Source organism: Brienomyrus brachyistius, unplaced genomic scaffold (assembly GCF_023856365.1).
Source record: "Brienomyrus brachyistius isolate T26 unplaced genomic scaffold, BBRACH_0.4 scaffold36, whole genome shotgun sequence".
NCBI classification, from domain to species: domain Eukaryota; kingdom Metazoa; phylum Chordata; class Actinopteri; order Osteoglossiformes; family Mormyridae; genus Brienomyrus; species Brienomyrus brachyistius.
The window spans coordinates 871,839-897,960 of NW_026042311.1; the positions used below are offsets into that span (position 1 = coordinate 871,839).

At 45.0% G+C, this 26,122-nt stretch overlaps 2 protein-coding genes across 2 annotated transcripts in view; both read left to right on the forward strand.

Annotated features, from left to right (window-relative positions):
* Positions 1-26,122, forward strand: part of LOC125721931 (NACHT, LRR and PYD domains-containing protein 12-like) — a 263,381-nt gene that overhangs the window by 197,928 nt on the left and 39,331 nt on the right. The window contains exons 12-13 of the mRNA XM_048998140.1: positions 14,872-15,045; positions 17,804-17,977. Coding sequence (XP_048854097.1) covers positions 14,872-15,045; positions 17,804-17,977 — 348 coding nt within the window. The remainder of the gene's footprint in view (positions 1-14,871; positions 15,046-17,803; positions 17,978-26,122) is intronic.
* LOC125721938 (protein NLRC3-like) lies at positions 696-13,957 on the forward strand. The gene is made up of 8 exons (XM_048998157.1): positions 696-774; positions 3,162-3,278; positions 3,808-3,921; positions 8,401-8,464; positions 8,648-8,876; positions 9,845-11,558; positions 13,646-13,748; positions 13,860-13,957. The coding sequence occupies exons 2-7, from the start codon at positions 3,202-3,204 to the stop codon at positions 13,743-13,745; spliced, it is 2,298 nt and encodes a 765-aa protein (XP_048854114.1). The 5' UTR covers positions 696-774; positions 3,162-3,201; the 3' UTR covers positions 13,746-13,748; positions 13,860-13,957.

The following is a 26,122-nucleotide window of genomic DNA, read 5'->3' on the forward strand; positions in this document are numbered from 1 at the left end:
ATTATCCTTGTTGCCTTTTATGTATCGCCTGTAAGTCTGCAGGGCGACACTTAGGCTGCTCAGGAAAGAGTGCAGGTTAAAGTGCACAGACATGTTTTCTTGCTGATATATGCTAACCACAGAGTTTCAGTTCAGTTAAAGCTATTTCGAAATAGATGTTGCGAAATCGCATATGCTTGTACGTCTAATCATTTTGCTCCGCGTAGCAACAGCAGGCATTATTAGAAACGCTCATGTGTTATCGACAATATATGGTATTACTGCATCATGTGACACCTCTACTGCTATGCAAATGGAAGTGCTTAATAAAAGGAACTGCGAGAGAAGCGCTCCTCCGAAGTCGGCTGAGTCGAGACAACGGTTCTACGGTTCTACACTCCATGTGAAACAGCAGACAGTCATGGGGAAACATAAAGCATAATACTTATGTGAGCAGCTTGTCACTGGCTCTTGTGGGGGGGGTGTGCAGAAATTGCAGATGAAGGAATAACCATGCAGTGGGAGATTAAGGGGAGACGGCCCTCCACATCCAGATCGGATCTCCCGCGGGGGGGGGGCTCATTTAGATGCTGCGTGGGGCGGGGCTAAGATCCTACGGCGCGACATGGAATCCACGTCCATTTCCGCTTTGACAGCTTCCGCGTTTGATATGAAGCTGATATAACGACTTCCTGACTGTAAATGAAAGTGAAAGCGATTTAAACCTGGAGTCGCCAATTTGTCAAGAAACACGAATATGAGTCTGGAAATATAAAAAGATATTTTTATTGCCAGGTAAGATTATACTCAACAGATTAAACCACATAGTAAAATATACATGGTTTACTTAAATATTGGCATTTAATAGTTCTCAACATAATTAGTCATTAAATATACATCCGTGCATCACAGTAACTGTGAAAGAATATTTTGAACTTTCGAATGTAACGCAAATTAACAACAATAATAATATTTAATTATTTACGCTCAATCCTGATTTCACCTAATATACGGAGTCGCTTGAACAGGTAAATGGGGCTAGATTATAATACTTTGAAGTTATATTAAGTTTGTTTTAAGATGTTGGGGATAACTGCTAGCGGGCTGAAGAACCCGGGTTAAACTCAAGGCTTAATATTTTACGAAACAAGGCTAAACCACGGCATTGCTGTATTTTTTTTCTTAGTTCATAGACAGTTTGGTATTTTTACGTAAAGACAGGCTTAGCGCCGGACGGATTAGGTAGGATGATGCGTCGTTTAGGATAAATAAATTATTTCAAATGGTATGAAATTAGATAGATAAATGTATTTACAGGGTTTCTGTGCAGTACGGAAAAGTATGGAGTTTGATTTTGGTGTTCTCCAGGTGTGGATAAGTACAGTCGTGTGAAAAAATTAGGACACCCCATGAAATATTTTATTCTTTATTAAAAAATATCAAAATATCAAGATTAAATCTTCTTTGAAATCTGTAGATAAAGGTGATTCAAAAACAAGAAACAAATTCACTTATTAAACAAAGGAAAGGCGCGACGCCGGAGGAGGGAGTAAGGCAGGGCGACGAGGCTGTGGAGGGGGACCCGCAGGCGACAGCCGACCCGGAGGGCCAAGACCCACAGGCGCCGACCGAGCCCTAGCACAGGCGAGGGAGGGCGAGCCAGGGGGCAGGGCGGGCGGGACCCCAGCCCTGCGTCTGTGTCCCCGCCCCTTACGGGACACAGACTTTATATCCCTTGGTCGGGGTCGAGTTTGCCGGGGTGAGGGCGTAGGAGTCACAGGGGGAGAAGGGACTGGAGTGGGGCCAGGGACTGGAGCTGCAGGCTGCAGAGGGGGCGCCTGCCCGGGAGCTGCAGGCTGCAGGGGGAGCGCCTCGGGCGTGGGCGCTGGAGCTGCAGGCAGGGGGAGCGCCTCGGGCGTGGGCGCTGGAGCTGCAGGTGGCAGAGAGAGCGCCTGCTCGGGAGCAGCTGCAGGTGGCTGTTTGCTCACGGGAGTCACGGGAGCCCCCTCCCCAAGGCGCGCCTCTCCGGGCGCGTTCAGCAGGGAAGGCGGCTGTACTGGCTGTGCAGGATGCAGCGGAGGCGGCTGCTCGGGCTGCACAGGATGCAGCGGAGGCGCAGGCGGCGGGACTGGTAGGTCGGTCGTGGCCCCTTTAAGTCTCCGGGGCACACGCGGGATGGCATCCCCTTGTTGGCCAGCCACTCGGGCTGGAAGCAATACCACTCATGGGGCGGTGGCAGCTCCGCAGCGGCCGGCCGCTCTCCCCGGAGGGGGGAAGCTGCCTGAGTCAGCAGCTTAGCAGTGCTGGTGACGTTCAGGTCGGCCAGGGAGTCCTCCAGTTCCCCGGCTGGGAGGGAAGCGGGGACGAGCGCGCACGCCCCCAAAACAATAGTCAGAGCGATCGTGTGCTTCTTCTTTCTCCTCTTCTTAGTCGTCACGGAGGTCGCAGGTGGCTGCTCCACGTCCGCTGGGACGGACGGCTGGGGAACGACCTCCGCGACTTATGGCTCGTCCAGCTCCAGTATCTGCGTGGTCATGCGCCTAACCAGCTGGTAGAGGTTGGCGCGCACCACTCCCAAGTGATGCCCGTCCTCCCGTAGGGACCTCGCCAGCAGGAGTTCGCAGCTGTCGGTGGCCAACCTCAGCGCGACAGGGTCCTCCTGGACATCGGGCTGGAGGAGCCAGTAATACACCTCCTGCAGCAGACCGAGACGTTGGTCCTCGGTCTGCCGCGGTGCCTCTTTGTTTGGGTCTGTCATTCTGTCACGATCGCTGACCAGGGGTAATAGCATCTGTTTTTTTGGGGTAAATTCCAAAATAAGTTACACGTGATCGCTGCAAGAACATTATTACATAGATGCGCACATGGAGTGCAGACAAGGTGGGAGTGGAAGAGCAGGATCCGATGTTTGGACGGGTTGTGCTCCCTTGTCGAAACGTGCTACCGTAATGCACACCGACGGTTCCGTGGTTCAACCGAACACGGGCAAAAATTTTATTTGGCAATACAATATCAGTGTGGAAACTTTATTCTGCAGTACAGTTAGAATTTTTGAAGTAGTCACGTTTGCATTACGTGAAATAACATTTCATAATAATGACTAATGAGAATCACAATGGTATTATGAAATACCATTTAAAGATTATACATAGGATGTATCTATTAACCCTTCATGTTCACAGAGGCCCCAGCAGGAATCAACTGGTCTGGATCGGCACAATAATGGCGGAGAGAGGAAAAAGAAGAGCTGCTTCTGAAATGGGCCCCCCTGTGGGGTGTAAGAGAAAGAGCCCTGAGAGGTAACAGTGTTACAGCCCACTAGCATGCATGTCTCTCTGGGTCTATAGTCAGGCCAGAACATAAAAGTTAACTGGGCTCCTAGCTGGGGCTGGTCAGTGGGCAGCACTTTAATATGTGTAGCTTAATAAAAAGACCTCGCCATCTTCTGTCTTCACCGTCTTCTTCCACAATCAGCCAGTTCTTTTATACTAGAGGCGAGTAACAGACCATCCCTCCTATACAAAATGGCCACATAACAAAACTAAACAAACAAAGAAAAACATATATAAACAAATAAAAATGAACATCAGTCAAGTCTAGTTGTGGAGGTTTTTAACGGTGATACTAAAAGTTTCATGTAATATCTGAATTTTAGATGAGACAATTTCCTTAACAGCCGACTGTAAATAAGTCTGTTTACATCAAGAGCTTCACAGCATATCAAAGTACATGAAGGCAGAGCAGAAGTCTAAACAGCAGTGTGATGCCGTCCCCAATGTATGAATTATATTTATACCATGAAGGTTTGTTTCCTCTCACTGCCCACAGTGTCCTGATGAAGAGAGCAGACTCCCCTGTACCCAGCTGTGTTTCCATGAAGAGTGACGCATCAATGGGAAATCCACTCGACTTCAGAGAGGGACCTTTTCCTACAGATCAAAGGTAAATGTACATTTAGACAAACACTGTCAATGACATTCAGACTCTCAGTCAAATGGCACAGAGACACATACAAGCTATGAGGAAATAATATATTTTTAATGAATGCACCTTTAACAGATTCCATCACCTTGAGAATTTAAACAAAAGTTTTCTCTGTATTCTATATAAATAACATCTGAGGTAAATGGATGAGGATTACTGTAAAACCTGGCTTTCTGCGAGCTGGAATTGGAAGTTATTTAATCGCAAAGTGGATTTTAAATTTCAGTCCTCAGAGCTGGAAAAAACTGGTTTGCCTGTTTCCCCCCCCTGCATGTCCATTAAAGAATGACTTGACAATAGATTGTTTTCTCGTGAGACGGATGTTTCTGTTTTGATAACAAACAATTTCACTCTCATGAATTCATTAGATCATACTCAGATGAAGGCTTCAGTTTAACATGTTTAATCAAACTGAGTAGCTTAAACAAACAAACATTTATAGACGTAAACAAAATTTCTGTAGGTAAACAAGTTTACGAAGTACACAGTACACAAAAAACAGAATAATTAGAAAATAGAATATTTTTCAAGAAATAAATATAAATAAAAATGAATGTGTGTTACGGACGCGGAGGGCGACCAGGGACGGATTACGGACCGGGCCAGCGGGGCCGCTGCCCAGGGGCCCTTGGGGTGCAGGGGGCCTGTGGGGCCCCTAGCCCAAAAGAATTTGCAACGCTTATCAACAATGCATTTTCGTTTGTCTATTTTAGAGGGCCTACATTCTTTGATCCTCTGCCTACCAGGGCCCCTGACCCTATAGGGAGGGCGTTTGGCTGCCAAGGGCCCTTGAATTGTGGTGGTTGTGGTGGTGATGCTGCTAGTGGTGATGGGGGGGGGGGCCTCGCGAACGTTTTGCCCAGGGGCCCACACAACCCATAATCCGTCCCTGAGGGCGACCCAGAGTGTTCCGACTGAGGCTGTGCTGCCCCTCACTAGCATCCGGTCCAAGCGGGTGGAGGGAGCCACATGAGTCAGAACTCTGGCCTGGAGGTAGCCATCGAGCTCCTAAAGCGCGGAGCCCTGCCAGGCCCTGTCAGCTCTCAGGCTGCCTGCCCTGCATGCACAGCTGGTCCAGTTATGCGGCTGCAGATAAGAGGTCAGGTGTGTTCCTCTGCCAGACTCTGCCCCACCAGGCCCTGTCAGCTCTCAGGCTGTCTGCCCTGCATGCGCAGCTGGGCCAGTTATGCGGCTGCAGATAAGAGGTCAGGTGTGTTCCTCTGCCAGACTCTGCCCCACCAGGCCCTGTCAGCTCTCAGGCTGTCTGCCCTGCATGCGCAGCTGGGCCAGTTATGTGGCTGCAGATAAGAGGTCAGGTGTGTTCCTCTGCCAGACTCTGCCCCACCAGGCCCTGTCAGCTCTCAGGCTGTCTGCCCTGCATGCGCAGCTGGGCCAGTTATGCGGCTGCAGATAAGAGGTCAGGTGTGTTCCTCTGCCAGACTCTGCCCCCACCAGGTCAGGAGGAAGTCTAACTGCCTCCCCATCCTTTGCTCCTCCTCGGTGGACCTCTAGCTGCCCAGATCAGCCCCTGGCAGAGTTACAGCCTGTGTTGTAGCTCGTCACAGTGTGTATGACTTGTGCTGATCTCTCTATAGCACCGGCAGATACTGTGTTTGTCTTGGGTTGCGCTTGTGGTAATGGACACCAGGGGGCGCTATAGCACCGGCAGATACTGTGTTTGTCTTGGGGTACGCCTGTGGTAATGGACACCGGGGGGCGCTATAGCACCGGCAGATACTGTGTTTGTCTTGGGGTACGCCTGTGGTAATGGACACTAGGGGGTGCTATAGCACCGGCAGATACTGTGTTTGTCTTATGCTGTGCCTGTGGTAATGGACACCGGGGGGCGCTATAGCACCGGCAGATACTGTGTTTGCCTTGGGTTGCGCCTGTGGTAATGGACACCGGGGGGCGCTGGGCCCCGAGAGCTGGGTGGTGTAAGCTGAGAGGCCTGCCTCCGCTCATACTGCTCGCTCCCCTTCTCACCCACTCTCACGCTTCCCCCTGTCCCCGGTCAGCACATCCCCATCACATCCTAATGGGATAAGAATGTTCTGAAGGTTTGAGGCAGAATCACCAGCATTTGAGTTCATGGACAGCTGTGTGTATGTTTTCCTTCACTGCTGCTGGCTGACAGACAAAAGGTGATCCCTGAAGCAGTTAGTATTCTGTAATACAGCTCCCTGCTCACCCGCGAGTTCAAGGCCGGCGCGGCCGTGGGCCAGTCGCTCACAGAGCAGGCGGCTCCATTGATAAGCAAAGCAGAGCCTTATCGTGGGGTGGGGTAGCGAGGGGGATTCACTGTTTGTCGGTTCCATAGGAAGCTTTGTGCTCACTCTGGGGGGGGGGGGGGGGGGGGGGTAACCCTGTAGGTGCTGAAGGACAGATTTGGCCCATTAGCCCTGTAGGTGCTGAATTTGACCAACAAGCTATTTAACCAGTTTCTTGACTAAGGATTGTGAATCAAATGTATTTAAAGGTATTTAGCTCTGCTAATCACTGTAAATGTCACTGGGTACAAAGGGCTGCATAGAAAACTGTCCTTCCTGCCTGCTGTGTCTCTGTGTGCTGGAGCCTGATGTCACTGGTTCTCTTCTGCTGTCATGAGAAAATCAGGAAGCCGCCCCAGTGAATAAAGCTTAACATGGCAGATACATCTTTCCAAACTACAACCCCGATTCCGAAAATGTTGGGATGTTCTGGAAATTGTAAATAAAAACAATGCAATGATATGGAAATCTCATAAACCTATATTTTATTCATAACAGAAAACATATCAAATGTTTAAACTGAGAAAAGGCATCATTGTAAGGAAAAATTTTGAATGTCGCAGCAGCAACACATCTCAAAAAAGTTGGGACAAGGCCATGTTTACCACTGTGTGGCATCTCCTCTTCTTTTACCAACAGTCTGTAAATGTCAGGGCGCTGAGGAGATCAGTTGTTTGAGTTTTGGGAGAGGAATGTTGTCCCATTCTTGTCTGATACAGGATTCTAGTTGCTCAACTGTCCTAGATCTTCTGTGTCATATTTTTCATTTTATGGAGCATCCAAATGTTCTCAGTGGCGGAAGATCTGGACCGCTGGCAGGCCAGTTCAGTACCCGGACCCTTCTTCTACGAATCCATCATGTTGTAATTGATGCAGTGTGTGGTTTGGCATTGTCATGTGGGAAAATGCAAGGTCTTCACTGAAAGAGACGTCGTCTGGATGGGAGCATCTGTTGCTCTAGAACCTGGATATACCTCTCAGCATTGATGGTGCCTTTCCAGATATGCAGGCTGCCCCTGCCATATGTACTAATGCACCCCCACACCATCAGAGATGCTGGCTGCCCCTGCCATATGTACTAATGCACCCCCACACCATCAGAGATGCTGGCTGCCCCTGCCATATGTACTAATGCACCCCCACACCATCAGAGATGCTGCCTTTTGAACTGAGTGCTGATAATATGCTGGGTGGTCCTTCTCCTCTTTAGTCCGGATGACATGGTGTCCCTGGTTTCCAAAAAGAATCTCAAATTTAGATTCGACTGACCACAGAACAGTTTTCCACTCAGCCGCAATCCATTTTAAATGAGCTTTGGCCCAGAGACGACGTCGGTGATTCTGGATCATCTTCATATTCGGCTTCTTCTTTGGATGATAGAGTTTTAACTGGCATCTGTGCATGGCAGCGCAAATTGTGTTCACTGACAGTGTTTGTGGGAAATATTCCTGAGCCTATTTAGTGATTCCATTACAGAATCATGCCTGTTTGTGATGCAGTGCTGCCTAAGGATCACAGGCTAGTCTGGTTTTTCACAGAGATTTCTCCAGATTCTCAGAATCTTTTGATTGCATTATGTGCTGTAGATGGTGAAATATTCAACCTCTTTGCAGTTTTATACTGAGGAACTTCTTTCTGAAATTGCTCCACTATTTGTCAGTGCAGTATTAGGGGGATTGTGACCCTCTGATCATCTTTACTTCAGAGAGACACTGCAACTCTAAGATGCTCTTTTTACACACAGTCATGTTACTCACCTGTTGCCAATTGACATAATTATTTGCAAATTGTTCCTCCAGCTGTTGGGTTTTTGTACCACTAACTTTTCCAGCCTCCTATTGCCCCCGTCCCAACTTTTTTGAAACGTGTTGCTGTCATGAAATTCAAAATGAGCCAATATTTTTCATGAAATAGTAAAATGTCTCAGTTTAAACATTTGATATGTTTCCTATGATTTGTTATAAATAAAATACAGGTTTATGAGATTTCCATATCATTGCATTCTGTTTTTATTTACAATTTGCACAATGTGTGGAATTGGTGTTGTAATATACCACAATGTTATTCTTTATCTGCAGTAACAGCAATTTTAATGGGAAACTTTTCAGTCTTTCTGTTACATTTGTGTAGATGAATTGAGGACTTTATGTTTCTGCTTAATTCACAGAGACCAAATGGAAGAATGCAGTTCAGATCTACATGATAAATCGGGTTTATCATCCATATTGAAGGTTTGTATTTATTGCTGATATATATTTTCTTGGCTGTTATGTGAATTAGCTTATATTTTATAGAGCTGTATAGTAAGAAACTCATCATGTTAAAGGAAATATGTTTTAAATTATGATTCACAAGTGAAACTCTGAAAAGGTTTGGTGTAAGTAGCAATAATTAACTCTGACTGTTTATTTTAGTCACTAGAGGAAAAAGCCATGAAGTTTTTAAAAGACGAGCTGAAGACGTTTGTGAGGCACCTAGATCAGAATTACCCAGAATGCTCTGAGCCTCAGCTGGAGGAGGACAATGACCTGGACTGTGATGGTCAGATGCGGAAGACCAGTGTTAGAGAGGTAGCTCTGAAGATCACTCTGTACATCCTGAGGACCATGAAGCAAAATGATCTTGCTGACATGCTGGAGAAGAGTAAGAGCTTTATAACATTATGTACATGTATAATATTGTGCAAAAGTCTTAGGCAGCCAGAGAAAAGGATGTTTAAATGGTCTTCATGTTGGTGTAGAACTACTATAATATGTATGTCAAAGTGTGTTTGCCATTTCAGAACCTCTCCCAAAATCAACCTAATATTTACAGAAATCGTGCAGTATATCCACGTATTTTTATACTTGACCACTAACACACCTCATGCGGCTGATCAATATCTCATTGAGTTTCTAAACTAATTTAATTAACTTATGAAGTGAGCTGGTGGTGAAATTTAACAAATACATGGACTGGCTGTGGTGTCCCTGAGGAGAGGTTTGGGAAATGAAAAGGGGTTTTGTGTTTTTTTTGGGTCTGAGCAGATATACACTTACTACCCAGATAAATGGCTTTAAACATTTCCTTTGGCTGCCTAAGGCTTATTCACGGTCCTGTATGCGGTTGTTAGGTTGAAGAAACAGTTGTTAATCATTTCTGTATGATCAGCAATGAGTGTAAATATATATGTATACGTTATTTCTTATCTTCTAGCCACATACTCTTAGCTATTGTACTCTAAGTAGGTGGGTAACAACTGCCTACTTAGATAAGAATCTCACTTCCCTCTCTTGCGCCCCCCATTGACTATAAATAAAGAAGCCAAGGGGAACCACCCTTTGTAACACATTCTGCTGTAGTTTGCATTGCAGAGAGTGTGGGTACCCTTGCAAGTAAAACTGTAACCTGTGTGTGTCTCATAAATGTGGAGTTGGGGTGGAAACGCCGGGCGCTTTCCCCAACAGCGGTGTTCCAGTAAAATATGCATGATAAAACTTTCAGTTTCACAGTCACAGGGAAATATCTGGATATGTATGTGTAAAAAAGTGTGTTTTTGGAAAATATTCTTCCTCTCATACTGGTCAGGATCACGGTCAGAATTAGTGCATTTTCCTCTCATTTCTTTTCAGGACAGCTCATGCTGCAACAGGAAATCAAAGGTAAACTTAAGAAGCAATTTGAGTGTGTATTTGAAGGGAAAGCTAAGGAAGGACAGCCAACACTTCTCAGTGAGATTTACACAGAACTCTACATAACTGAAGGTGGGACTGGAGCAGTCAATGATGAACATGAAGTGAGACAGATTGAAACAGCATCCAAGAAAAGGCGAACAGAAGATACTACAGTCAAGTGCAATGATATATTTAAACCCTTATGTGGGCGTGTGACACCTATCAGAACTGTACTCACTAAAGGGGTGGCAGGTATCGGGAAAACAGTCTCTGTGCAGAAATTCATTCTCGACTGGGCAGAAGGAAATGCAAACCAGGATGTTCACTTCATATTTGCTCTTCCTTTCCGGGACCTGAATTTGATTAAGGGTGAATACAGTCTGATTGAACTGCTTCACCACTTTGTCCCTGAACTGAAATCATTTCAATCCACTGAGCTGTTTAGGTACAAAGTCTTGTTCATCTTTGATGGTCTCGATGAGTGTCGCCTTCCTCTGGATTTTCAGAACAATGAGAGCTGGTTTGATGTAACAAAGAAAACGTCACTGGATGTGCTGTTGACTAACCTTATTAAGGGGAATCTGCTCCCATCCGCTCTCCTCTGGATAACCTCCCGGCCAGCAGCAGCCAATCAGATACCTCCTGAGTGTGTCCACCAGGTGACAGAGATACGAGGGTTCAGTGATGCCCAGAAGGAGGAATATTTCAAGAAGAGATTTAATGATCAGAGCCTGACCAGCAGGATTATTACACATGTGAAATCATCAAGGAGCCTCTTCATCATGTGCCACATACCTGTGTTCTGCTGGATTTCAGCCACTGTGCTTAAGAGGCTTTTTAGTGAGACTGACAGGGGAGAAATTCCAAAGACTCTGACTGAAATGTACACACACTTCCTGATCTTTCAGACAAGTTTAAAAAATGACAAGTATATGAAAAACCATGAAACTAAGCTTAAGGAATACAGCAAGGAATTCCTTTTAAAACTTGGTAAACTGGCTTTTGACAACCTTGAGAAAGGCAATCTCATATTTTATGAGCAAGATCTGACAGAGAATGGCGTTGATGTCGCTGAAACTTCAGTTTACTCTGGAGTGTGCACAGAAGTCTTTAAAGAGGAGTATGGGTTGTACCAGGAGAAGGTGTACTGCTTTGTGCATCTGAGCATCCAGGAGTATCTCGCTGCTCTATATGTGTTTCTGTCAAACTTATCAGCTGACCTGCTGAAAACTGCAGTGGATCAGGCATTAGAGAGCAAGAATGGACACTTGGACCTCTACCTCCGCTTCCTCCTGGGCCTCTCAACAGACTCCAGTAAGACTCTGTTACAAAGGCTACTGGGGCCGACAAGAATCAGCTCACATACCATTAAGGAAACAGCCCAATACATCAAGGAGAAAATACAGGATAATTTATCTCCAGAAAGGACCATCAACCTGTTCCACTGTCTAACTGAACTGGGTGACAATTCTCTAGTAGAGGAAGTACAAAGATACCTGAATTCAGGAAACATTTCAGCAGATGACCTCTCACCTGCACAGTACTCAGCTCTGGCCTTTGTGATGCTGATGTCAGATGAGGAGCTGGATGTGTTTGACCTGAAGAAATACATCAGATCAGATGAAGAGCATTGCAGGCTGCTGCCTGTGGTCAAGAACTCCAGGACGGCTCTGTAAGTGACGTGGGGATGGGAAATCATGTCTGGTCAGGCAGTAATACATGATTATTGTTTGAAATGTGTAATATATATTATACACAGTATTTCACCTCATGGATTAATAAGTGGGTTTTATTTTGATAATCACAGCTATAGCTGTTTGTGTAGCAGAAGCTAATCCTGACCACAGACTTTATAATGACTGAAGGTAGTGATGTCACTTTTTGTTTGTTACTACGTTTCCATTCCCATCCAGTCTGCCTTCTGATCACAGCACAGCATCCTAACCTGCTATAGAAACAGTGAGGGCTCTTTATCCACAGGATGTATAAGTGGTATGTGAGTGTTATTGTCAGCAGGCGTGTTCATGTGATGGAGCCCAGAGCTGGGAGCTTCCGTATGACTGCTGTCTCTGGCTGCTCACTGGCGCCCTCTGCTGGCCTCAGCTGCACCTGGCTGAGGATGTGACGACACATCTAGTCCGGCAGAAATAGATAAACATTGTTTAAAATATAAAATTAATATGTATATATGTAATTTATTTCCCCTCTTTTATCAGCAATGTTCCTTTTTAATCTAGTTTATATTAACTGAAGGTAGTGATGTAGTAAAAACAAAAAAGACAAGATTTCTAGGACCATCCTTTGTGTAACAAATAACCAAAGATACAGCATCATACAGAATGGTCCAGTTTTCATTAATAATGGGAAAACCACTCATATTCGTTTCAGTTCTGGATGCTGTAGGAAGCATTTCTGTAAATACTGGGTGTGGTGCGTGACTCTTTGGGTTCGGACTCTGTGTCCATGAGTGGAAGGTCGCTGGTTCAGATCTCTTGGCCTGCAGAGTGATGCTCACAGCAGTCTGTGAGCGTTAGCTCCGGCTGAAAGGAGCAGCATATTCCCGTGACGCACGGCAGCTGACATAGATGTGAATGAGCTGCGCATGTGCAAACGGTGTTGCCACGGACCAATCACTTACCTGCTTCTCCTTTGCTTGAAATACAACTATTTAATTTGACCGTTTCGTCTTATTTTTTCTTATTTATTTATTTTTTCTTATCATTTCATTGCAGAGGATGTAACTGCTGGTTAATCAGTTCCGTTGTGTTGTCTGACAGAAAATATGTAACGTAATTGATAACAGTTTTATATTGGACACGTGAGGAAGGATTAGGGAAACACGCAGAATGCAAATACGACATAATTACGTCATCAATATGCAAATATACGCATGACGTCATCTAGCGACATTTGGCGACTTTTCGAGCAGATTTTAGCTACTTTCCATTGAAAATAGTTGGCAACACTTATCAGAGCACTGATCAGGAGTCTGATGGCCTGAGGGAAGAAGCTGTTCCCCGTTCTGCCAGTGGAGGCCCGTATGCTACGGAACCTTTTGCCAGACGGGAGGAGGGAGAAGAGTGTGTGTGAGGGGTGTGTGGGGTCATCCACAATGCTGGTGGCTTTGCGGATGCTACGTTTATTTTTTATTTTATGTTTTAAAACATTTTTACTCTATTTTTATTTCTTTTGCACTAATTGTTATTTATTCTGTGCTTATTTGAATTTCTTTTTATTCTTTTTAAATGTTTGCAAAACATTTTATGAACGCTGTGGTTAAAACAGGCTATATACATAATGTCAGGTTCAGGTTGGACGGGCGAGCAGGAAGCGGGGAAAGACAAGGCAGGCAGGCAAACAGGCAGGGAATTCGGGGTTTATTAGGGAACGGGCGAGACAGGGCAGACGGCTACAAACCAAGAGTAACTAACATTAACTAACATTAATGACAAGTATGGGGAAGACGGACTCAGACGCGGACTAAATACACAAGACAAGCCGAAAATAACAGGAAACAGCTGGGGACAATGGAAGAAGCACACGTGGATGATGAGGGGGCACGAAATTCCTACCAGAAAGCTGCACTTGAATGCCTGACATTCTGGCTGCTGACTCAAAGATAGAAGTTGGTGATGTGACAATACTGAACTTACAAGAATGGCGAACGCATGGTTACTGCAAGGGACAATGCTTGTGAAATTCTTACCGATAATATCGTCATATCACCCAGATGTAATTGGTGATTTGACATGTTCTCAGGTATAACAATACAGGGAGAAAAAGGAAATGGAAAAAGGAAAATGACTGCAGTAGATTGTCAGGACGCACAGAACACTCTGCAGACTATAGTTCATTTTGAAGTGTAAGCTGTGCTGCTAATTATACTGAAAACAAATGCTTATTGTAATGCTTTGTATTCTACTAATGTGTAGGATGTGTATATGTCTGTGTTTTAAAGTGTTTTCTGTTTCAGGCTGAACAGCTGTGATCTCATAGATAAACACTGTGAAGTGCTGTCTTCAGCTCTAAGATCAAACTCTTCCCCCCTGAGAGAGCTGGACCTGAGTGACAATAACCTGAAGGATTCAGGAGTGAAGCTGCTCTCTGCTGCACTGGGGGATTTACACTGTAAACTGGAGATATTGAGGTCAGTAATACTGGGTATTCTACACTCTGAACTGCAGATACTGAGGCCAGTATTACTGTGTATTCCACACTATAAAGACGAGATAGTGAGCAATTAGCTAAGGGAAAGGGAGGAGGGGGCCTGCCTTGTCTTAGACACTAAACTGTAATTCTTGAAATATTTATTAGAGCATCCATGCATCCATTTTCCAAACCGCTTATCCTACTGGGTCACGGGGGTCCGGAGCCTATCCCGGAAGCAATGGGCACGAGGCATGAAACAACCCAGGATGGGGGGCCAGCCCATCGCAGGGCACACTCACACACCATTCACTCACACATGCACAACTACGGGCAATTTAGCAACTCCAATTAGCCTCAGCATGTTTTTGGACTGTGGGGGGAAACCGGAGTACCCGGAGGAAACCCCACGACGACACGGGGAGAACATGCAAACTCCACACACATGTGACCAAGGCGGAGAACCCAGGTCCCAGAGGTGTGAGGCAACAGTGCTAACCACTGCACCACCATGCCACCCTTGTATTAAAACAGTCACATTTATTTAATAATTGTAATGGTTAGGTGATATTATTTACTGGGGAGTTTCTGTCTCTCTCCCTGCAGGTTGTCAGGCTGTAGAGTTGCAGAAGAAGGCTGTTACAGTTAAATATGCTGACTTTAACGTGTTATAGACAAAAAAATAATAGACACGAAACTGAATCGGGATGATTGTTAAAATGATTTTTAGTAATTTAATTGTTTTCTGAAAATTCATTATGTCATGGTCCCTATTCTCCTCATTTGAATACAGTGCTGCAGTGTAAAAAGTGAATTTAAAAGTGTTTCATTTTTTTAAGGGTGGGTCAGTGTGAACTCACAGAGAAATGCTGTGAGGCGCTGGCTTCAGCTCTCAGATCAAACTCCTCACCCCTGAGAGAGCTGGACCTGAGTGACAATGACCTGCAGGACTCAGGAGTGAAGCTGCTCTCTGCTGGACTGGGGGATTTACACTGCAAACTGGAGATACTGAGGTCAGTCTTACTGGGTATTCCACACTGTAAACTGGGGGTAGTGAGGTGAGTATTACTGGGTATTTCACACTGTACGCTGGAAATACTAAGGTAGAAAATAACTAATGATTTCAAAATAAAGCAGGAGTATCTAAGTCTAGGGGTTGACTTAAAAAGTAACATTAGACTCGCTACAGTAAGTGGAATGTCGAAAGTAAGACTGCATTGGAGGCTAAGGATGACATTAAAAGTTTCTTCCAATATTTTAACTCCAAAAGAGCTCTAAAAGCTGAAATCACTCATCTGCAGCATAGTAAGGGCCTTATAATTGAAAATGAGGATTGATATAGTAAATGAGTTTTATGATTATTTTACACGGGTGTTCACAGTAGAGGACATGATTAACTTACCACCATTTAGTACAAATACAGTGTCCTATATAAACAATATACAGTCCCTCCACAATTATTGGCCCCCCTTGTAAAGATTTGTAAAAAGGGTTAGACAAAAATCTACATTTTGGCGAAGAAGCTTTATCTCACTCTGAAAAAAATGAGAAAAATCCAACCTTTCATTGGAATTAACTTATTCAAAAAAAACCTTAATTAAGAAATAATTATTTTCAACAAAAACACATGATTATTGGCAGCCCTGCTTTTAATAATTTGTACAACCTCCCTTTGCCAGTATAACAGCACTGAGTCTCCTATGACATTTTATAAGGTTGGAGAATACAGAACAGGGCATCTGAGACCATTCCTCTTTACAGAATCTCTCCAGATCACCCAGGGTCCTCGGCCCTCTCTTGTACACTCTCCTCTTCAGCTCAGCCCACAGGTTTTCAGTGGGGTTCAGGTCAGGGGACTGAGATGGCCATGCACAGACACACTTTCATACATATCTGTAATGATTGAAACATACAATACATGAATCAAACAGTAATAATAATAATTAATAAAAAGTAGTAACTGCAGGCAGTGACTGAAGGGTGCAAAGTGCAGGACGATCGGACAGGTAAGAGAAGAGGCACAACAGAGAACTGGAGGACTGACTGACACCAGCAGGCACCTGTCAGGACACCTAGCTCAAGTACCCACCAAAGCTGGATTCGAATCGGCCACCCTCTGACTGCAAGCATACAGGTTTAGCCCACTGAGCCACGTGCTGCTTTGGGTGAGAGAGGTGAGATAGGGAAAGAGCTTCCTACCTGATCTGGTAACTCATTTTAGCTAAATTACCCTAGCTGGGTCTTAAACATATATAAACAGTGGCCTGTTTGACCACTGTCAAAATCCATTTCTCCTGTTTGCTCCTGTTTGACCGATAGTCAAAAAATTTGGAGGTTATGTCTGGGGTACAGCCCTACATTAGTGAGAGAAATTTGCTAATCATTGGGTGAAGCATGCCTGAGATATAGCTGTCTGGTTGAAATGGGCGTGGCACCAGTAGAGTACGGGTGTGTCTTCTGGCCGTACCTTAAGGAAAGTTTCCGTTTTTTTTCTAAATCTTTAAAAGGACTGTCTCCTGATTTGAATGGTACCAGATGTATGTAGGTTGGGCGAAAATCCTAGGAGGTTAACGAAAAAACCTGTTTTCAGACCTATATAAATCATGGAAAAATGCAAAGATGGAGAATCAAGTTCTATATGTTGGTTGATTTGTCATGAGATAGTGAATTGGACTGGCCATAAATTTCAACTTTTGGCTCTGCAGTTCTGGAGAAATAGGCAGAAATGCTGTCACACCCCAATCTGGCCAAATGAGGTGTCGTTTACAAGGTGGGCTGATGGTCGGAGGACAAATGTACGAGGCAAATTTGGGCTGGATTGGTCATTGTTAAGCTTGTCAAATGGCTGCTTGGTTTTGATTGGCTGATGGCGGCCAAACTTTTAGGACTTATGACTGCCATTGTACTTGTCTGACCTCAGGCTGGGTCCTAGTACATATCTGCCAAATTTCACTTAGACTGGCCAAGGCAGTCAGGAGATATTGGCAGTTTTTAGTTGTAGCGCCCCCTATTGATGAAATACGGCCTGCCTTGGAGCGTGTCCCCAGAATGGGGTAGGGAGGTAGGATTTCAAATTTGGTAGAGGTAGGATAAGGCTGGGCCAAGATATAGCAGTCAGACCAAAACGGGCCAAATTTGGACATTGTTTGGGTGTGGCTAATAGCCGTAGGATAGGCAAATGTCCAAATTTTTTCACTAATTATTGATCAGTTGAGAGTTCTGATTCGTTTGACACCTCATTTGTCTGATTTGGTAGGACAAGGTAGGACTTTAAGGAAAAAGTAGGATTTGCAAATTAGTAAAAAAATCTAAGGAGGCAGAGCTTCATAGTCCAATTGGCAAGTTGGTAGGACAAGGCTGCCTGAATGTGGGGGGGAAAAAATTGACTGTAGGACCAACAGGTCAGGAGATACAATGGGTGTCAGAGTGAAGTACTCTGTGACTGTGGCTCTTTATATTCAACTGCTTGATTGAAACAAAATCTTGGTCTGGATTTGTACTCTCTGGACCTGAAATCTCCACCTCTGGCATCAAGGGCATTTGCTGTTTCATTGGTTAATATGGGTAAGTCTAGATTATTTAAAAATGATTCTATATCAACTGGATCTGGTTCTTCTTCTGAGAAGTATAGGTTCTTATAAAACGTTCAAAAGATGTTAATTTTGCGTGATTATTGAAATATTTATTAGAGGAGTCACTTTTGCTTAAAAGTAATGTTTGTAATGGTCAGGTGATCTTATTTATTGGGGATTTTTGTCTGTCTCTCTGCAGGCTGTCAGGCTGTAGAGTCACAGAAGAAGGCTGTTCTTCCCTGGCTTCAGCTCTGAGGTCAAACCCCTCACACCTGAGAGAGCTGGACCTGAGCTACAATCACCCAGGAGACTCAGGAGTGAAGCTGCTCTCTGCTGTACTGGAGGATTCCAGCTGTAAACTGGAGAAGCTGAAGTGAGTACAGAGCGTGTGTCTGACACGCTACAGATACTTATGCATGTATGTGAAGAAGAGGCACCAATTAATAAATGGATACAGCAGTACTATGTCATTCTGCTTCTCCTATAGTGTGGATCACGGGGGAGAGTGCAGGACCAGACCAGGCTTACAGAAATGTAAGTGTGTTTGCATGTTTTTATTAATAATACCATTAATACTATGTTATGGTTGTATTCACACAATTGTTGTGATGAGTGTGGCTTTTTGCACTGTGTGTAGATGGATTTCCATGTTTGTGTTTAGGTGAGTTTCATGTCATTTTAGATAACATCCAAACGCGAAACAAAATATCAGAATCATCACCAAAAACACTATCTATTCATTTAATCATTTTAAAAAATGTTTTTTTACAAATGCTTTATAGCTGCTTGTATTATCTTGGTGTTTGTGTGAGAGTGTAGGATGGTTAAATATATTCTGAATTAGTTGTACATCTTTAATTTTACAAAAAAAGAATCCTTTGCATTTGTTCTTTTTGCGGATGCCGTGTGTGTGTGTTTTCTGTGTGAGATTCGTTAGTATTGTCCTAAGACGGCATCCGTAGGCAGTGACACCGGACTCTCTCCTCAAGTGCAAAATGTGAATTTGCATTTTTACAGGGTGGTTCTGTAACACTCCTTAATATTCATGAGAGAATATTACTGATTGGTCACTGAATCCCTTAAACCAGGGGAGCCCAAATCCAGTCCTGGAGGACCAGAGTCCTGCACATTTTTGAGTTTCCCCTCATTTAACACACCTGATTCAACAGCTTGTGCTAATAACCACACAGCTCTTGAGCTGAATTATTTATGGTGGAACAGGGAAAGAACTTTGCTACACAGGGCACCGGCCCCCCAGGACTGGATTTGGACACCCCTGCTTTAGGTAGAAGAAACAGGCAGCACAAGTCGATGTTAACTGGCCAATGAGGTAGTGCCCCTCTCCATCCATCCATCCATCCATCATCTCCCGCTTGATCCGGGGTCGGGTCGCGGGGGCAGCAGCCTCAGCAGGGAGACCCAGACTTCCCTCTCCCCGGCCACTTCGTCTAGCTCCTCTGGGGGGACCCCGAGGCGTTCCCAGGCCAGCCGAGAGACATAGTCTCTCCAGCGTGTCCTGGGTCTTCCCCGGGGCCTCCTCCCAGTGGGACATGCCCGGAATACCTCCCCAGGGAGGCGTCCCGGAGGCATCCTGATCAGATGCCCGAGCCACCTCATCTGGCTCCTCTCGATGCGGAGGAGCAGCGGCTCTACTCTGAGTCCCTCCCGAATGACTGAGCTCCTCACCCTATCTCTAAGGGAGAGCCCAGCCACCCTGCGGAGGAAACTCATTTCGGCCGCTTGTACCCACGATCTCGTTCTTTCGGTCACTACCCAAAGCTCATGACCATAGGTGAGGGTAGGAACGTAGATCGACTGGTAAATCGAGAGCTTCGCCTTTTGGCTCAGCTCTCTCTTCACCATGACAGACCGATGCAGCGCCCGCATGACTGCCGACGCCGCACCGATCCGCCTGTCGATCTCCCGCTCCATCGTTCCCCCACTCGTGAACAAGATCCCGAGATACTTAAACTCCTCCACTTGGGGGAGGACCCCATCCCCAACCCGGAGAGAGCACCCTTTTCCGGCTGAGAACCATGGTCTCGGATTTGGAGGTGCTGATTCTCATCCCAGCCGCTTCGCACTCGGCTGCGAACTGCTCCAGCGAGAGCTGAAGGTCACGGCTCGATGAGGCCAACAGAACCACATCATCTGCAAAAAGCAGAGACCTAATCCTGAGGTCACCGAACCGGACGCCCTCAACGCCCTGGCTGCGCCTAGAAATTCTGTCCATAAAAACTATGAACAGAATCGGTGACAAAGGGCAGCCCTGACGGAGTCCAACCCTCACCGGGAACGAGTCCGACTTATTGCCGCCCATGCGGACCAAACTCTGGCACCGGTCATACAGGGACCGAACCGCCCTTAAAAGGGAGCCCGGTACCCCATACTCCCGGAGCACTCCCCACAGGACCCCACGAGGGACACGGTCGAATGCCCTTTCCAAGTCCACAAAACACATGTAGACTGGTCGGGCAAACTCCCATGAACCCTCCAGAACCCTGCTGAGAGTATAGAGCTGGTCCACTGTTCCACGGCCAGGGCGAAAACCACACTGCTCCTCCTGAATCCGAGGTTCGACAATCCGGCGGACCCTCCTTTCCAGGACCCCCGAATAGACCTTACCAGGGAGGCTGAGGAGTGTGATCCCCCTGTAGTTGGAGCACACCCTCCAGTCCCCCTTCTTAAAGAGGGGGACCACCACCCCGGTCTGCCAATCCAGAGGTACTGCCCCCGATGTCCACGCGATGCTGCAGATGCGTGTCAACCAGGACAGCCCCGCAGCATCCAGAGCCTTGAGGAACTCTGGGCGAATCTCGTCCACCCCCGGGGCCCGGCCACCGAGGAGCTTTTTGACCACCTCAGCGACCTCAGTAGTGCCCCTCTCATAAATATTAATCAGCCAGCCAATCGTGTAGGGCTTCACTCATGAATATTAAAAAGTTCTCCTGATCCACGGCGTTAAAAGAAATTTGCACCCTGGATACATTGGATGTGCGGCGGAAAATATCAAATATCATTTCGGCGCCCATGTTAACAGATTAGAGCGGCCGCGTGCGTGCGCGAGATGCGGGGCTCACGCCTCACGGCAGCGGCGCAGCATCTACAGTCACGCGCGCGGTAAGTGGTTCTCTATGGAAGCGTATTGCATTCATCTGAAAAAAATCAATTCTGTTTTTCCGACTTAATGAGATAATAATCCCGTCTTTTTGAGCAATATTTTTCTGCATTAATGAGAACCTTTCTGTTTTTCATGATGCACGATCTGTGTAGTTCAATCCACTTTTATTGATGGTTTGTAGACGGTATTATCATTAGTTTGCCGGCTTTGCGCGGCACCTATTCCGCCCCGCTTGACACTGCAGTGTTTCTCCCTGATCAGTAGATACAGTCTGACATGCTTCACGGAAATAAGCCGATGCATGTGAAATGCATTCAGACCGGCTTTGCTGTGATTAAAGACCATGTCAGACAATCGCTGTAAATAGTGGATCCTCATGGAGCGCAACTCAGGATAGGCAAAATCATCCTTTGTGTCAGAATCCAGATCAAAACTTTTATTAAATGTCACTTTAAATATGTAATAATATTACTTAAATATTCTGTTATTGATGGCCATTTTCAAGCCGCACACGTCGGCTTTAGTGGTTCGAAGGAAAGACGCTGACTTTAGTATTGATCTCTGGTGCCGTTTTGTGGTAAATATGCTTGTGATGAATATGTTATATGAATGTCGCTGATTTGTAATTTTATTTCCGCGTAATTAAGCTGTTAGTTTAGCTCGCGCCCCATTTTGGCGGCTCTTCCCGCCATTATTGCGCATCCTCCTTATGTTTCATGAACTTCAGTTCCCGCTTCGTTAGGGGAAGCTGTGCTGTTTTTATATCGAACAGAAACATAAAGTACAGGCTGCCTGATGGGATTAATAATTCTTCCTCCTGCCTACAGACTCCTGCCAGCTGACGCTGGACCCCAACACAGCAAACAGATTCCTGTCTCTGTCAGGGGGGAACAGGAATGTGACAGAGGGGGCAGAGCAGCCATATCCTGATCATCCAGAGAGATTTGACAGCCGCCCCCAAGTTCTGTGCAGAGAGAGTCTGACTGGCCGCTGTTACTGGGAGGCTGAGTGGGATGGAGATGCAGTCCTGATAGGAGTGACTTATAAAGGGATCAGGAGGAAAGGAGGGAGTTATGACTGTGGGCTTGGATACAGTGACAAGTCATGGAGTCTGTGCTGTAATACTAACAGTTACTCTGTCTGGCACAATAAGAAACAGACTCTCATACCCATACAGCCCTCAGGCTCCCGCAGAGTAGGAGTGTATCTGGACTGGGGGGCTGGTGCTCTGTCCTTCTACAGAGTCTCCTCTGATGGACTGACCCCCCTGCACAGATTCACCTCCTCGTTCACTGAGTCCCTCTATCCAGGGTTTCGGATTTATAGTGACTCCTCAGTGTCACTCTGACGTGTTGCTGGTTCTCCTGGCAAAAGGGTAAAATCTCTGCTTTTTAACCTTTATAATCCTTTTTACTCTGAAATGTACAGAACTGTGCAAAAGTCTTAGGCAGGCAAAGAAAATGATGTTTAGATTATCCTCGTGTTGGTGTAAAACTATGATATGATGCCTGTCAAAGTGTGTCAGCTTCGCCATTTCGGAACCTCTGCTAAAATCATCCTAGTATTTGCAGTGACCGTCCAGTGCAGCCATGTATTTTTTGACTTGGCCACTAGCAGACCTCATACAGCTAGTCAATCTCTCACTGACTTTTTACAGTTTTTCTAAGTTGGTTTGGCTCATTTCTTGAAACAGAAATTACATTCTTAAAACTATAAGATCATTTAGCCAAACAGTCTTACAGTTCTGCGCAACATTACAGCTCATTAGCAAAAGTTCATATCTCTTCCAAAACTATTCACACATGCTTCAAAACTAGATTCCTTTCCCATATAAAGAGTCAGTACCATCAAAATTTCAAAGATCTTTCTCAATTGCTTTGGCTCCTTTGCATTCACTTAGTGCTTTTGCCAAAATAACCTGGATGGTCCAGCACAACACCATGGATCAGCTGCAACAGCTCATATCTCTCCCAAAACAGTTTACCCATGTGTCAAAACTAAATTCCTTTCTCATATAAGGAGTCAGTGCCCCCAAAATGCATCGTCCCTTTGGTATTGTGTGAGCACTGCAAGTCAAAATGCCTAGATGTTTTGTCACTATGGCAGAGGTCTAGCTAACAGAGTACAATTATGTATAAAACTGAAAAAAAGGATTTTACAGTTTTTCTCAATTGCTTTGGCACATTTTTCGAAACAGTCTTAACATTCTCTAAACTGTGAGTGCAAATGTCACAACTGTTTGCAGGAACTTCAAAACTTTATAGCATGTCTGCAAAATGTAGTTACTCACCCAAAACATTTAATTCATGCTTCAAAACCTAGTTATTGTGTCAATAATTTGGCCAAGGCCACCAAAATCTAAAGTATTTTTGTCATTGTGTGAGCCACACTGGTCAAAATGTTTAGTTGTTTTTTCACCACAACAGTCAACCATGAAAATTAAGGGTTTAAACAAAAATCTCATATTTGTTGAGAAAAGTCAATAGTATGTAGAAAAGAAAAGAAAAAATCTATGAACATTTGTATTTGTACAGTGTTTATTTTTGTACTTCACGTGTATATACACAATACAAGTGTATTACTGTACATGTGAAGTAACTGACAAGAGTAACAAGATTTCACTTTACATTTCATATTTGTGTATTACCACAAATACACAAAAACAACAAATAACATTTATGGGGAAAAAAAAAACAAATTATTCTTGGTGAACATCTTGTCACTCACGTTGGTCAGGCCAAAGATTTTCATCAACATCACATCTGATGGTTTCCATTGCCACACACCGTGGAAAAAATCTCCTTGAATGCCACACCCATCCCCTGCAATGGTCAGCTGTGATGTCCTCACATGCAGCATTCATGGCATCCAACAAAGACATCTGATTTTGTGGTCTATGATCATACACTTTCCACCTCCATGCTGAAAAAAACTCTTCTATTGGATTTAGGAACGGAGAGTATGGTGGAAGGAATTCCACTGTTATCCTTTCATGTGCAGCAAACCAGTCACTAACACTGTTGGGTCGGTGGAAGCTGACATTATCCCAGACAACAACATAACTAGGCAAATGTGGTCTAACCAAACCTCTTTCTTGTTCTGGAATCAGGTCTCTGTAAAGTGCATTTAGGAAGGCCAGGAGAAGTTGGGTATTATAGGGCCCAATGTGTGGAATATGTGTGCTCACACCGTTCTCTGAAATGGCAGCACACATTGTAATATTGGCCCCATGTTGGCCTGGTGTATCAATTGTGGCTCGGTGTCCAATGAGATTGCGACCACGTCTCCGGCCTTTGGACAGATTAAACCCAGCCTCGTCCACAAAAACAAGAATGTGGGTCGTTTCATGTAGTTCTAACTCCATGATTCTCTATGAAGGAACACAGGAAAAAATGTAACAGTAAATGTATGGGTTTCTGGGTTTCTGAAACTTACAGTAAAGTAGAAATACAGGAAAACTCACTAAGTGCACACCAATGGTTTACCTGGACATACTGGTACCGCAACGCCTTGACTCTTTCACTGTTCCTCTCAAATGGCACCTTATAGAGCTGTTTCATAGTTCATATTTCATATTTGAGAACTGAGCCAAAGCAATTGAGAAAAACTGTACAGTAAGAGCAGCCTCCAAAGTTTGACATCACACACGCTGCACTCATACTGCCAAGGAAATTGTAACAATTTTTATTCAGACACATACAGTAACTTCCATACATTAGAGTACATAAAAAGAAGATGTATACAGTATTCTGTACATGAATGAAAAATAAACACAAACAAAAAACAAGAAAAAGTATATCTAGCCTACAGTGCTATAAATAAAGTTTCACAACTACAGTAAGACTTTCACTGGTCGCTGTCGCCACCGTCCCTCTCCTGGCCACCATCCTCATCCTCCTGGCCATCCACACGCTGCTTTCTGTCTGGCCATAGATTTTCATCCACATCGCAGTGGATATTTTCCCTTGCGATGCAGCGAGGGAAGAAACGGTGCGAATGTCTCAACCATCCCCTACACTGATCCCCTGTGATGTCCTCGCACGCAGCATCCATTGTATGGAGCAGGGACCTCTGGTCTTGAGCCCAATGTTCATACACTCTCCACCTCCAAGCGGAAGAAAAACTCCTCAATCCGATTGAGGAAAGGAGAGTATGGTGGTTGTAGCTCCATGAGCATTCTTGGATGGGTAGTGAACCAGGCCCTGATAAGCAGGCCACAGTGGAAATTCACATTGTCCCACACGATCACATAGTGTGGTAGGTGAGACCCTTCGAGACCTCTCTCATTTTCTGGGACCAGATCAGTATAAAGACGGTCCAAGAAAATGAGGAGCTTTTGAGTGTTGTATGGGCCTATACTGGGGATGTGTGTGGCCACACCATTCTCAGATATGGCAGCACACATTGGTAAATTGCCCCATCGTTGGCCTGGGACATCCACCGTGGCTCGCTGGTCAATGACATTACGGCCACTGAGTACATACCTGTTTTTCTTGCGAAAGGTATGGATGATGGGGGAGAATGTAGAGCGAGGCACATTGGCAACCTGCCTCTGCCATTGTGAGGTGATGGTTGACAACATGGTCTATGATTGTGGCCTGAATTTCATCGGGGACAGCATGGTGTATTCGTGCTCCTCGGCCTCTTCCCCCTATTCCACCACCACGCATCCTCACTCCTCCTCCTCTTCTTCTTCCTCCTCCTCTTTCTTGAGCAGGAAGTTGCCCTTGTTCATTTACTTGGCGAGGTACCTCCATGTTCATACTGCAATGGTACTAGCCCTGGCCAAGCTCTATATATACATGTGTGGCCGCATTCACAACCATAGACAACACCAGTCAGGTACAGTAACTAAAGAAACTGTTTGGTTGGTGATCTGAGATGTGGGAAACTGCACCTTCATTAGTCAAGTTCTAATTTCACCTGACTGTCAATTATTGTTATGAATTTATCAAATGTTCCAAGAAATTCATATATGATGTTCATGGTATTATGTTCTTGACTAATTTTGACAATTGAACAGACTATTGTGCATATGATGACTTACACAGTGAAATCATGCTGACATGTTTTGGAGAGAACAACCATTAGACTGAGAATCAACTAATCAGTTTAGATCAGCAAGATCTATTTATTTGGAAAATCCGCTAAATATGAACTCATTGTGCTAACTGTAGGCTACTTGTACATAACCGTTTGCAAAGATGCACTGAGACACTTGAGACATGTACTAAGACATTTGCAATTTGATGAAATCAATGAGAAATGCCATTCTGTTGTGAACAATTGCAAGGTGGTTTGGAGATTTGTCCATGTTATTTTGAGAATGTCATTTCTGTTTCAAGAAATGAGCCAAACCAATGGAGAGAAACTGTAATACACTTGTATTGTGTATAT

Coding starts and splice junctions, on each gene's coding strand:
- LOC125721938 (XM_048998157.1), top strand. CDS start 3,202: ATGGCGGAGAGAGGAAAAAGAAGAGCTGCTTCTGAAATGGGCCCCCCT. Junction 3,922..8,400: donor CCTTTTCCTACAGATCAAAG/GTAAATGTACAT, acceptor CTTAATTCACAG/AGACCAAATGGAAGAATGCA. Junction 8,877..9,844: donor TGCTGACATGCTGGAGAAGA/GTAAGAGCTTTA, acceptor ATTTCTTTTCAG/GACAGCTCATGCTGCAACAG.